The sequence below is a fragment of the Protopterus annectens genome, chromosome 11.part0, assembly GCF_019279795.1.
Source record: "Protopterus annectens isolate FY-2018-M chromosome 11.part0, PAN1.0, whole genome shotgun sequence".
In the NCBI taxonomy this organism is placed as follows: Eukaryota; Metazoa; Chordata; order Ceratodontiformes; family Protopteridae; genus Protopterus; species Protopterus annectens.
In genome coordinates, this window is record NC_056745.1 from 308,343,483 (window position 1) to 308,358,398 (window position 14,916).

At 37.3% G+C, this 14,916-nt stretch overlaps 1 protein-coding gene across 1 annotated transcript in view; it reads left to right on the plus strand.

Annotated features, from left to right (window-relative positions):
* The window catches only part of CFAP54 (cilia and flagella associated protein 54), a 2,749,537-nt gene that overhangs the window by 912,869 nt on the left and 1,821,752 nt on the right, over window positions 1-14,916 (plus strand). The window contains exon 24 of the mRNA XM_044087198.1: window positions 5,347-5,439. Coding sequence (XP_043943133.1) covers window positions 5,347-5,439 — 93 coding nt within the window. The remainder of the gene's footprint in view (window positions 1-5,346; window positions 5,440-14,916) is intronic.

Genomic DNA, 14,916 nt, shown 5'->3' on the forward strand with positions numbered 1-14,916 from the left:
CAAAACTAAGTAAAACAATGATTTTACAGTGACCCCATTCTCTAAGCCAATAATGCCCTTCAGGGTGTGTGTTAATGTTAATTAATGCCCTTCCAGGGTGTAGAGTTACACATTAACACACACCCTGTCTGGCATTATTGCTTGCTTAGATATCTTAAACTGTCCTTTGAAACTTAAAAATAATTGACAAAAAAACCTCTTCAATGTCATAGATTTAGACTGTCAATATATTGTGTGCATAGAGATTATAAGATAAGGTGCGGATGTACAGTACATCTGAAAGACATCTCTGCTTTGGATTTTAAAATGATGAGAAATATCTTTTTTTCATAGAATTTCAGAGTGTAATACTTCAAATCACAATTCAGATATGTATGATGCAGGATTTTACCTTTTTTTGGTAAACTGGAAACATCTGTGCTTCAGCCTAATGTGAAACAATGACCAATCAGCAGTTATTATTATATTAATCAACAAACTGGCAAATATATAAAGGTATATGGTATAGTTTAATATGAGAAGCATAGTTATGTTACCATATTGAGTAAAATATTGCTTATAAACATAACTACCACAGTCTAATATAATTATTACTACCATAGACCCTTACCTCTGCAAACTTTACTCACCTAACCACCATCAACTGGGGCAACTCGGGATAAATATGGCTAGGCTTGTAAGGGCTCTAGGGCCGTTAGTCTAGTAACCTTCTATGAATACAATCTAATAAAGGGGGAAAAGGTAATTTAATAGCATGAATAAGCAACTTGCACATAATAAAATACAAAACATGATGTTTTAGCCTTCATTCTTAGTATTTTCTAAGTAATTTTGGAAAGATATTTCCAAAATAAAGGCACCTAGAAGTAAGGAGAAACATAAGACATTTTCTGAACTGCCCCAGTGTACTTTACTCTTAACAAATGTGGGAAGTGAGTCCCAGACAACAAAGAGAAGTATAAAAAAGCTATATCATTACATATGATATGTGACCTTGGTTTCTGGAGCATTATTTATATTAGATTTTAGTGTGTTCATAGAGCAGTTGCTGATGTCAGTTAGTTGAAACCCATTTTGTTATAATACTGCTGTTAGTCTGTCCTTCAAAGATCTGCTTTCATTTTCTGTACTTTACAACTTTACTTGACAAGTTATGTGTTGTTTGTGTTATAAATTCTAAAACAGAATACGTATACATATATATTATATCCAGTCATACAGAGATCATGATATATAACATTTAAGCCTTATAGGTTATTTAATTTGTTTTTATAATGGTATAGTTCTGGATTTTTATTTTTATTTTCTTGTACAGATGAGAGAATAATAGATTCAGTTCTGACTTTAGTCGTACATTGGTAATAAATTACACTAATAATAAGAATAATAAATTATACTCCAAATCCTTATGGTCAATTGAGACTGCATCTAGCCACTGTAATGTTTTAGTAATAGGTGACTGCTGCCATGCATACAAACACCACCCTCTCAAGGCTGGATAAGAATAGGGTGACATCCATCTTTTTGAAGCAAGGGTCTGTTATATAACAAGGGCTATTATACCCCTCCACCTGATAAATAGTATAATGACCTGATATTGTTCCATGTCGGGGGTGAATGACCTTAGGCACTGTATCCCTTTGGGTATGCATATAAATATGATTTAGCTTGCTGTGCACATGTCTTAAGTAGAAAAGACACTGGTCTTGAGTGGTATTTTGTTATTACACAGAATGATTCCAAGATTCAAAGACAAGAAGATTGGCTGTAATTATTGGCTATGTAGTTGTTATCATTCTAGGGGGATTCATTTTGTGTTATCTTAAGATGAGATGGCTGACAAGCCTTCCCAAAGGCCATGGATGTTCTGCACTTCTCTTACCAAGGCTTTCACATTCAGGCTAAGGCAGAGTTGATCTAATAGACTTTACATCTTAGTAAATTCTAGTTTGGAACACATTAATGTGGCTCTTTTCAGTACCAGAAATCCTAACAAAAATGCTTGAACTTGAGGCTCTCCTGCAACTTGAGCACATCCACATGTATGCAGTTACTGAAACAGGGTTTCAGAGCATTGAAAGCTGTCTATTTCTGGATGTAGTGTCTGTCATGTTGTCATGGATCTCCATATGTATCACTCTGTGTGTTTAATCAGATCATAAATTAGTGACCATTTCCTTTATAGTTGGTGATGTCCCTGTAAATACCTCTGTGTTTAGGGATTTCTCAAAAGCAAACCGTCTTCATTTTCTTGATGGCCTAAATAAATAAGTAAATCCCACTGTAATGCTTCTCTGATGGATCCCATTGTTAAAGCTGCTACCTATACCTCTGACTTCTTCTCCTACCTAAATATCTGTTTTGCTAAGGCAGTTCTTATCAACAATTAATTAAATCCACATGGTGGAATACCCACATAAATAAATCATATAGCAAGAGAAAGAAATTGCTTCATGCATTCAGAAAATCCATCATTTTAATGCCATTACATGAGGGAGGCTCAACCACAGATATAGCCACCTGGTATCTGTAGATCTATTAGTCTCCCCATCCTCATGTGTTAAGCTATGATGCGTATTTGCTCAGACTTGATTAATATAGACATTGAAAATCTTTTAATCCTGGTCCCTCATCAGTTCAGTTTTGTCAAAGAAAGGTCTTCCCTCTTCAGCCTCATTAATTTCTTTGAAAAGGTAATCAAAACAGTGGATAACAGTTATATATAGTACATAACATATCTGGATCTGGCCAAGGCCTCATTAATTTCTTTGAAAAGGTAATCAAAACAGTGGATAACAGTTATATATAGTACATAACATATCTGGATCTGGCCAAGGCCTTTGATTCTCTTCCCCATGTAAGTATTATTGACAGACTAGGAAATCTGAATATAACTCCTTGTGTTATGCAGTATATGGCTAATTGGTTGTTTTACAGAACCCATGTGGTTAGAGTTGCAGACACCAGTTCTAAAAGCAAAACAGTTACCAGTGGTGTACCACAGAGTTCATTGTTGTACCTCTTCCTATTTGTCATGTATTTATCAGATTTTCATAGGTTCATAAGTGCATACTAGGCCAACGGCCCTGCTGCCTTTACAAGCCTAGCTCATAGATGTGCCCTGCCATCATGCCACCATTAGTTCCTGGTGCTGTATCAAGTAGAGCCACTGGAGTGATCCCCAGGGTGAACTTTCTATTTCCCATCCACTCATCAAGATTTCTCTTGAAAAGAGCCAGTGAGGTGCTCTGCTTGACATGTATGGGAAGTCTATTCCAGAGCATGGGCAGTCTCTGGGTTATGAACCTGTCCCTCCAACATGTTCTGTTGATTGCAGTAATGAAGATGAGGTCCCTGGAGCATGTGGTGTGGAAGGAATGGGATTTCTTTAGGTGTAACATTTCTAACAGGGCTGGATCAGACATGGCTTTGTAAGTCAAGCAGAGCTCGCCTCTTAATAGACAATATGAGACAGAGAAAAGCTAGCGTTTTTAAGGCTGTCCATGAAGGGTTGTGTTTAAGGCCTAGGATGCTCTTTGTGAGGTACTTTTGTGGCCTTTCCAGCTGTTGCAGGTGTTTAATGAGGTACATGCCAAATGGGGCATTATACTCAATGATTGGTATAATGAAGTCAAGCCATGAAAGAGCAAACCCTCTTTGACCACCTGTTCCTTCTCAGAATAAATAACTGAAACATAGGCTTGAAATGGTCTGTAGACTGATTGCCTAATATTTACCTATGTAGCTGTAATTTAAGCCTATTCAAATTGTCATAAATCTAAAACTACCTAAGCAAAAGAACACAGTGCATAAACTAGCAAATCATCCTTATTTCTTAGCAGCTGATAACAGTCAGATTGCCCTAAGGATCCATCTTAAGACCTCTAGTATTGAACATCTTTATCAATGAGAGGTACAAAACAGTATGAAAGGGTAATCTGATATAATGTACTGATGAAACACAAAAAGAGGCACGGAAACCTGGAATGGTCCCCAAATTTATTCACACATAAGCACTTTCATCTCAACAATTGCAAGACTTCATCAGATAAATTCCTAATGTATCCTCATTAGAAGAACTTACAAATGTCACACAATAGTCCTTCTGAGCATTTATAAAACACTCAGTAATACTCACATTAACCAGTTCTAAAATAACATTAAATGCATAAATTCAACAACGTATATATTATGCTGCAACTAAAAGCAATCCAAAACTAGGGATGATTATATATAAATCTAAGCTAAACCAAATCCTATAAAAATATATATATAATATATATATAAATAATATAATATAAACCCAGTTATGAGAAATGACATGAATTTTTTGCTTCCCTTCCTATAAATATTACATGATCTGAAGTGTGTAAATGTCATGTTAGAATCATGACTGTGAAAATAGCAATCATTATTATTTTTTTTTATTTATGATAATTTTTATAACTCCATACCCTCCCCCCCCCCACCCCCACACCTACTCAAAACAGCCTTAAAAAAAAAAAAAAAACCAATTTATTTATTTTATTTATTTATTTTTTTTATTTAACATTTGCAATGAATGCATTCCAGCTGATGAAATTTTAGATGTTCTTCAAGTCCAGTTAATTTTGATATATCTGAAGCACAATAAGTAACTGCTGATCTTCTAAAGGAATTTCACTGAAACCACTTTTTATCAGATATTGAAACAAGGCTTTTTTTGCAATGGGGGTAAGATCCCCTGAACTCCTTATGCATAAGACATCCTCCACCACCCAAACTTATGTATCCCTACTCCACAGTTGCATAGCAGTGCAGGAAAGGGAAAACTGCTGTCGCTGAAAGATGTTTGGGTGAAATTCCATTGTAGGATCAACATTCATTTAATATTCTGTTAGTCATTTGACAGTTTTCCCTTAAATACACACATACTAATTCTCAAATGATCTTTTCAATATCTTCTTCAAGGCCATAGATGTAATTTTATGGTGTAATGGAATAGGTTCTTCAGAAAGCCATTGATTATAGAAAGTGTTTTTGCTTTCTTGAGTTATGAGTTTCTTACTTAAGATCATGACTAATTTAAGAACAGAAAAGCATTGCATGATGACTAAGTAGAGGAACTAAGAAGTCTGTCTGCCTGCTTCCTGCTTGATGTCACATTATAGATTATTTATTATATCTGCTGCTATTATTGTCATGTGTTTTACAGACATTATATTTAGTGTTCTGGATTATAACCAGGATTACCAAGAGCTCTTGGGTGGGATCGTTTATGCACTTGTTTACTTTTTCGGATAGCTAAAATGTATCAGTATTCCATATATTGACATATATCAGCATATGACATACTTTTTTTTTCAGGTTTCATGGTATTGCATTTATGGACGTGCAGCAACTGGGAGCAATGTAAAAGTCCGGTTCAATGACTGCTACCTTCCTGGTACAGGAATACAGGTATATACTGTTATGTTAATTATAGTAGCATACCCTTCTTTCTTTGTTAAAATTGATTGTTCCTTTTTCTTTCATTCTGTTTTTTTATTTTCTTCCTTGCTGTATTCTGTTCTTGACACACTGTATCTGGATTCAGTTATATTTAAGCCTCTAAAAATGGTGTAATAGGAAGCATTACATATTATATGGAGCACAGTGGAAATGTGTTGCTAAAAGTAAGTATTATACTGACCAGACAGGAAATAAAGTGTCAGTAATATATCCTTGGGTGCACAGATGCAATATAAATGATATAAAGTATCCATTTCAAATGCAAAAATAGGATCAGTGCATAGATGTGGAGTAGGCACAGTGTGTGTGCATTTAGCCAGGGGAAGTAACAGCATTACAGTGTCATAATTATGTGTAAATTACATAAAAGCATTAATAGTTCATAGGTTGCTACTAGACTAATGACCACTATGGCCTTTACAAGCCTAGCCATGCACCCCAAACCCATTTGAATTCCAACTGTTATAGGCATCTATATGGGAGAAAGGATATTAGTAGAGAGGTAACTAAGGGCTTTGTATGGGGGTGTTAATTAGGATCATACTTTTCTTATTGACAGACACTTCTTATTAATGGCCTCTGTTTATAAGGAACATGGAAGCCAGACCAGCGGTAAATTTACGATTTCCTATCCAATTGTCAAGGTTTTGTTTAAATAGGGTCAGAGATTAACTCTCTTTTACATGGATGGGGAACCTATTCCATAGTGTGGGCATCCTTTGGGACACATATCTGTCTCTCCAGCTTGTTCTATTTATGCCACAAGTGAAATTCAGATCTCTTAATCTAGTGTTTCTGGTGCTGTTTGTTTTGCACATGTGCAACAGATCCATTTGGGATGGGTCTGAGAAAGCCCTGTAAGCCAAGCAAAGGTCCCCTCTCAGCAGACTGTAGAAGACTGAATACAGAGACAGAATCTTTAGATGATCAGTGTAGGACAGGTTGTTCATGTCTTTCTGGGTGTTCAAACCATTGCATGTGTCTGTTTAGGTGCATGCTAAAAAAGGAATTATACTCAGTGATAGGTCTGATAAGGGCCAAGTAAAATGGTACTATAACTTCCTTGGACTTGGATGCCATACCCTTACATATAAGTTAGGTGATATAGAATGATTTTCGTACTGTTGATCAAAGGCCAGGTTGCTGTCTACAGAGTTCCCAGATCCTTTACTACTGCGTTAACTCTTAGGGATGTTTTATCGATAGAGTAATTAACTTGGATTGACAGTTTTTCAAAGAGCATTATAATACAATTATTGGCACTGAGTTTTAGGCCATGGCTTTGGCACCAGTCATTTGTCTGTTATAAACCTTCTTGCAAGATGTTGGTGTCTTGGAGGGAATGTATAATAGCTCTCAATTTACAGTCATCTTTGAACTTGGTGAGCAAGAGGCCTTACACATTAGCCTTGACTTCTGAGAAGTAAATGACAAACTGGAGTGGGCCCACAGAGAGCCCTGGGGTACTCCACTGGTTACAGGTCTCTTGGTGGAGGTGGTTTTACCAATCCAGACTTCTTGGATTCTGCCTATGAGCCAGCCAGCAACCCAGCGAGCTATCTAAGGATTTATTTCTAGCTCAGAGAGCTTGTCTACATTGTCCAAGTGGGCTGTTGTATTTAATGCCTTGGCCAGGTCAAGATATTCAGTATGCACTGTTTTACCCTCATCCATTACCTTGCTGACCCTCTCAATGATGTCTACCAGGTTAAGTAGGCACAACCTTCCCTTAAGAAAGACAAACTGGAATGGGTACAGTGTCTCTAGTTTTCTAATATCCTTGTTTATCATTTCCATGAAAATTCATTTCATGGCTTGCATATTAGGTTTGTTAAACTAATGGATCTGTGGTTTCCTGGGTTAGTTGATGGTCCACCCTTATGGAGGGAAATAACTTTTGCAGTCATCCATTCACTTGGAACATAGCCTGTTTCAAGGCAATAGCTGAAGAGGTCTTTAAGTGGTCCTGATAGGGGGTGTTTTAGACTGGTTAGTGAGCAACAGGGGATGTTGTTAGGACCTATTGTTGTGGTGATCTTGGCTTTAGTGAGTGCTGCCAGCCCTGGTTCCCTGTTATAGTTGGGGACGTATGTTGGAGGCGATTTTACCAGGAGGAGCTGGGGGAGTGGAGGGTGAAGTTTGAGATGAATTTATCAGTGAGTAGATTTACTGTGTCACCCTGATAGGTGAAGGTGGTACCATTCACCAGCAGTTCAGCACACTGCTGTGTGTTACCTTTAAGGTTCCAGATATAGATGAAGAAGGCATTGTGATTGTCCTTAGCCTATGAGGCTATCTTGACCTTGTAGTTGGCTTTGTTGGACATAGACCTCTTAATTTCTTGTTTAGTTGTGTAAGAGAGCACTTGTCTTTAAAACGGTTGCTCTTCCTGAGTTTGGACATGAGTTTTTTTCTTCTATTATATAACCTGTTTAGTTTAGGATTCCACTAGTTGGGTTTGTTTTTAGCATTTGTTTTGGGTTTACTTATGGTAGGTATGGCAGTCTCTGTCAGCCATTCAAATGTTTGTGTAAGGACACTGTGAATAATTTGACATAGGTAGCTGTGGTCTCAGGGTTAGGGGAAGCCTTGAATTTTGACATACCTTCACTTAATAGAATATAGTTTGCCTTTGAATAGTTTCTAGTTACTGGTTTATCAGAGTTTTCTGGGTAGATTTGTCTTCAAAGGAGACAGCTTTGTGATCCAACCTCATTGTTGAGGATGTACCACAGGCTGAGGGTGTGGGACAATGCAACACTCTCCCATTTTGGTGAGTTCCAGATCTAGTATGTTTGATTCTCTGGTTAGAGCATGCACTATCCGTTCCAGGGTGTTTGTGTTAATACATTCCAGGAAGCATTTTGCATCTCAGTTTGAGGCAGTGTAAGTTTCCTAGTCTATAGATGGGTAGTTAAAGTCACACATGAATAGGCGTTTGGTTGGATGGTGAGCACCTCTAGTAGGTTTAGGTAAGAGCCATGAGACTTTAGGGGCATTGATGGTGACCTGTAGCTAGCCATAATATGATGAGGGACCCTATCTATGGATACTTGCACCTGGATGAGCACCATGGTGTCATTCCGTTTAACCATCCTTGGAATTATGTTTGTTGCTAATGTAGCTTGAGACATCTCCATCTTTGACCCCAGTCTGTGCTGTTGTTAGTCTAAATGCATGGAAGGCACTTTAGTCATGCACTGCTGAAGTACTTTTATGCCTATAAACCAAGTCTCTGTCATGGCACAAATGTCTACATTCTCCAGAGTGAGGAGGACTTAGAGTATGGATTTTTTTGTTTAGGTTCCTAGCATTAAGCAGTAACAACTTAAGGTTGCTTGGAGAATTTTTCACTATATTGGTAGTTTTGGCTTTTTGGCATTGCCTAAAAAATGGTCTGGGGGTGGAAAAAGTTTTAACCAATATCCATAAGCCTAGGAGGTACAGGTGCAGCCCATCCTTGGTAAAGCAACATGGTCTGTTGACCATGTCTTCCAGTGCTGACACATATTGTATCTCCCTGGAGTGACACCAGAAACTAAGCCAATTATTAAAATAAATCATTTTATGTTTGTACTGTGGCATCATCCTTGGTAACAGTGGAATGCTACTCAATGCAAGGCTTGTACCTGTCTGTGACACATAATTCTGAGAAATTCATTATGTCTCTTTCCGTGTAGTCCAATGAGGTATGTCTCAGGTCATTTACACCCACTTGTACTATGTTGGAATCATATTGTTACCTTGGTTTCAATGACCTGAGTGCATGCATGCTATTGCGGATCCCAGCTCCCGATAAGCAAATAACTCTAATCTTGTCCTTGTCTAACCTTGTGCATGAGACATCTTGTGTCACGCAATGGAGTCCCCAGTGACAATAGTATTAGGTAAAGTATATTTTTGCCTTATGGACTTTGCTGTTGGAGAACCATTAGATGTTGGCTTATGTGAGATGTTTGGTGTTTCTTTGGATGTGTGTTTTAGTGATTGCAGAAGGGGAGTGTTGCTGTAAGGAAGTTTTGAAAGTTTGTGAGATTTGGGAAGATTTCTTTTAAGAGCCTCAGCATAAGACAATCTGTGTGTTCATTGAGTGGTATGTGTGAAGGGAAGTATTGTGGATATTCTTGACAACCTCATTTGTATGTGAGATCTTTGCCTCCAAGGAAGTCATGTATTTACATCTCTCACATAATGTTTTATTTTATATGATGATTAACTGGTTGTCTGAGAACATAAGACAATTATTACATTGCCTTAGGGTGCCCAAATCTACCAAGATGGCCACACAGACATTAGGAAATTGCATATCAATGTTGTCCAGTCCTACAATAGGGTGGACTGTTTAGGAGTAAGGATTGGGCTACTGGGATATCTTATGGTAGTTTCTGGAGTGAAGGGCAAGATGTTATATAGTGCTAGGATATGGGATATGGTAGTGTTATTTGATGTAAAGCTTAGGTTGGAAAAGCATTGAAGAGCCCTGAGGAAGTGAAAACAGAGCCTTGCAAACTCTCCTGATTTATAACAGAGAAAAAACACTTGAAAACTGACCGACTCCTGTGCTCTTTAGCCAATAAACAACTACACTTTGAGATCCCTGGAGTGCTTCCTAACTCAGACAGACCAGGTAAACACCTTCTGCCACAAGATGAACAATCCTGAAGTTTCTTAATGTAAAAGCATAGCAAAAGTAGCTCTTATGTGTAGACTAAACAACAACAACCAAACAACTAGGTCCCCAGCTAATTCACCCCCTCTGCAAGGTGATCTGGAAACAAACAGAACTAAAAAAGCCAAAAGCTATCACTTTATAAAGCAAGTACAAGTGCAGTAAACCAAGAGAATGTTCATATCCTAACATGGATGGCTCCTGATGCAGTGGAAACACTTAAAGTGTTGCAGAGCTCTGAGGAAGCAGTCTTAAAAAAATAAAAAAATAAAATTAATTTCTGAAAAGATACACAAAACAATTTGCTGGTAAAAACAAAACCATTAAAGAAGGATACTTTGTCCTTACACATACACAGTGCTGAACATTCCAGTGATAGGCAAAAGACCAACAAAACTTGACATTTTGTATCATATGAAAGACCAGTCTGAAGAAAAGGGATACTGTTCTCCCCTTTCAAATGTTCTTGTTAGTACTACAGCTGAATAGGTAGGCTTAATAGTTCTTTAGGAATAACCTCCCACATCTGTGTTAGAGGACAAAGTACTGTTGAGGTGTTTGTATTGTTACTTAGTACTTTTGCTTGCTTTTGTTTACTCATATAAGAAAAATGTAGGGTGGGATTCCTAGAAAAGCACGGTTTGCCTGTGCAGCCCTGATATTTGAAGATCTCTTTCTCTGTGAAAGGCTGAAGACCTAATTACAAATGTGACAGTCAGGAAATAACACCTGTTTGCGGAAGAAGGGATCCAGCATGCATGCATGGGTGATGTGGAGGATATCAGAGCTATAACATGGCAAAGTACCCAAGGTAGTGTATTCCATCACGTGCTAATAGCTCTGGCAGCCACCCATAAAAATAGCAACAAAGCTCAGCACAGTGGCCAACAGTTAAACCAGTGTGGTTGTGCACAGCAAAGTGGTAAACCTGCCCATCATATTAATAGGAAAGAAATGGGGTAATTGGGAAAGTAGGGAAGGGGAGAATAGGAAGTAGATGTAAACAGAAAGGGACAATAACATGTATTTGTGTTGGGGAGGAAAAGTACATTTTTGGAGGATGCATATCCTTTTTTAAGTTAGAAAAAGAAGGGTCTGTGGGGAAGGAACTGAAGGATTGCTATGGATGGAACAAAGGGAAAATAGGTAGCAGGTGCAGATAAACCAACATGTAGCATGGATACAGGCAGACAGGGTCAATATCCACAAAATTCAGTGAGAAGGAACAGAGAGTGGATAGTTTGTAATGGGTACGGTTGAGCAAGGAACATACAATACCCCAATTGATATGTACCTGACCAGGCACATATGACAACTAGAGTGTCCGTGTCCACAGAGGTTCTTCACAAAAAGAATATATGATGTAGACAATATATCCTATGTGATGTACCTCAAAGCCTTATCTGTGTACTCAGTCACCTACTGAATGCTGAGATGGAATCTATTTCTGTCCTACAAATCATTCTCTGATATAGCCCTTATGAAACTGTTGCACATTTGCAAAACAAATAACATCACAGAAACACCTGATCGAGAGACCTAAACCTTATCTGCGACATAAATAAGACATGCTAGTAGAACTGGTATTTGTCTCAGAAACTATCACTTCTCTGCAACAGGCTTCCAATCCATGCAAAGTAGAATTCCTCCCTGCACTTATTCAAGCACAACCTGAATCACTGGATAGGGAATTGTACATTTACTCCTGGTCATCTATGTTCCACATGTAAATGCTTCACAATTGTTACCCAAATTATGCCCCCTATAAAATGTGGTATCACAAACTGTCCAATACATTTGGTAAGTGTGGCTAGGCTTAGAAAGATCTTTTAGAGTCATTAGCCTAATAATCACCTATGAATGAAAAAATGATGGATAAGAGAGAGAGCACACTAGGAAGAGGATAGGGTGGGCTTCTGGCATGGTTCTCTATCAGGTCAGCCCAGAGAGCATGAAACGCAGACATCATTCACTTGCGTGAACAATGGTATGGATCAGTTGCTCTTCCATCAGCCCAATGGGCAGTGCCTGGATGTCATGAGACTGTGACAGTCATGCTGAAGGCACTTCTTGTTGCCAAGGCAGGCCTCCAGCTGCTGATGCACTTCTGCACCAACCAGCCCCCACATCACATGCAGGCATACTAGCAGAAACTCATAACATACTGTTAAGCATACTTGTTCAACAATTTACATAAACAAGACAATGATACCAACCACAAATAAATTCCACATTGTTACTCTTGCCTTCATAACTTCATTCAATGTAGGACCATAGTAGGCTATTTTAATGTTTAGTCTTATATGGGATGCAGACTCAATACAGAATGAAAGAAGTATAGATGTAATCAGTGACACAGGTTGTACATTTATAGGATACACATTTATAGGATGCTACAGTTTTACACTGAAGGTTCATCTCATCCTCATATCATGTACCATAATTTTATAATAAGTAGAAATATATGTGGAAGGATAGATATGTAAGTATTACAGAGCAAGAAGTGTGTGCATGGTGCATCTGTGTGTGTATGTGTGTGTGTGTAGAGAGAGAGAGTCATGGTGTTGCCAGGTGCTTTACAACCTCTGTGTATGCACTAATGTCTGTATCAAGCACATTCCCTGATGTCTTTAAGTACTAATTAAATGGGTATCTGTATTTTTACCAGATTAGTTAACAGAATTATTAATTTGCTATTGTATTTTGATGTAAATAATCTGTGACCATGTCTACATTTTGTATATGAATGCTGCTGCTTCTTTATTTGTTTATTTATTTATTTCATATCCGCTAAAAGGAACTTCCAGAGGGCCATGATTTCCACGCATCTCAAACTAAAAATATTGTGAAAGCAATCAATAACACAAAAAAAAAATAGGTTTAATGAGAAACAGTTAAAATGCAGAAATATGAAAAAATGGTACTTACGTATTATCGCAACCAGATTTTCAACGGCAATAGCGGTTGCTTCACGATCATTAAATATGTTAGTTAATGTTGTAAAACTGTTGTAGAATGTTTATTTTTGTACCACAATAGTGTGTTTTCTTTACTTATATCAACAAAATATAAAAAACATAGTGTTCATGTTTCTTTCAGCACTTTACCGCAAGCATATTTATTATTTCAAGTCCGCCTGCTGCACGTTCCCAACAATACTGACTGTAATTGCTGACAGTTTTCCACCACATAGTAAAAGAAAACTACCGAAAGAACTATCAACATAATTTATAGTAGTAATGAAATCAATGATTGCTGAAGTAGTATGTGTTTTTGTCAGAACATGCCACCTTCACAAATCAAAAACATCAGTCCTACCAAGTTTTTCATAGAAAAATGACCATGGAATCAGCTGTCAACATCATCCACCCTCACAATTTAAAAGCATTAATAATTCAATGGTTCTTTTCAAGACCGATTAAACATTGTTAAAATAAAAAGTTTACCAAAGCCACATTTTTTGTCTCTGTGTTTTCCTTATCTGAAGGATTCCTTCTTCACAGTCAAAATATTCCATTCATTAGTACGATAGCAGCCATGATAATTCAAGCATGCGTCTGTAATGCATGCTAAACAGGAAGAGGATTTTTTGTATTGTTCCTGTTCCTGAAGCTAAACTAAAGTTTTTTCAGCAGCAGTAAGGACTTTCAGTAGCTCTTTCAAGTGTTTCATGCACTCGTTTCTCTTGAACTATGGGCATTTCGCAACTGCAAAAATCTGGTTGCGATAATACGTAAGTACCGAAAAAATTGCAAGGCAGGTATAGGCAGTAATAAGACATGCTAGCAGAACTGGTATTTATTAATAGCAGCTACAACAGCAGTAATAACAGTGCTCTTGATCAAGTATTATGAAGAAGTCAGAAGTATAGTGGTATAATGCATAAATAAGAAGAATGGACTGAACAATGGTTATGTACTATCATTTGGAATACTAGCTAGGGGAGCAATCCATTGACTTCACAGTTACTTGTCCAGTTTTAGGAAAATATTCTTTCCATTCTGATTTGAAACCTTTTTTGCTGGAATACTTGCCAAGCTGTGAACTTCTTCTAAAGTTTACCTGTTGCTGTGACGTTATCAGCACCAAACTGATTTTGTGATTTTGGAATTTAGGTGTGTTCCCATATGGATTTTTTTAAGCTGTATGGAAAATATCTTCATTTGGTGATGCTATTTACATAAGGACATTTGAAAAAACAACTATAAGAGCTTTTGTATGAGAAAAAAAAAGTTGACTGACAGCAAGATGATGAAAACCTGGCTACTTTGTCTTTTAGTGGCAAGTAGCAATGGGTTTTTGTTATGATGGCCTAAATTGAATGTAGACATTTTGTTGTATGCCTGCCCAAGCTTATTTTGTAAAGGAAAGAAGAACCCAACTAGTAGCTGTTAAAGGTAGGGAAAAGGAAGAAAATAACAGTTGGCTATGACAATTCTCACTTTATCTGGTAGGATTGACTTGGCCTTGTATAATATACCAAGTTGTAAATAGGTTTACTAATAACATTTTATGTGTATACCAAATTTCAAGTGATTATGAAGGAAAAAACAAGAAACTGTCTGGAAGAAGCATTCTCAATAACTGTATAGCAAATTTGTGGCCATTGTAATCTGAGGAAGATTAAAACTAGGAGTTGAACTGGGACTAGTAACAATATTCATACTTCTAGAGAAATAGTATTAGTTTTGTTTAAGAAACATTTAAATGTGGGCACAGTCGTGAAGTAGACTAAAACAATGTGTTTGTTTACTGTT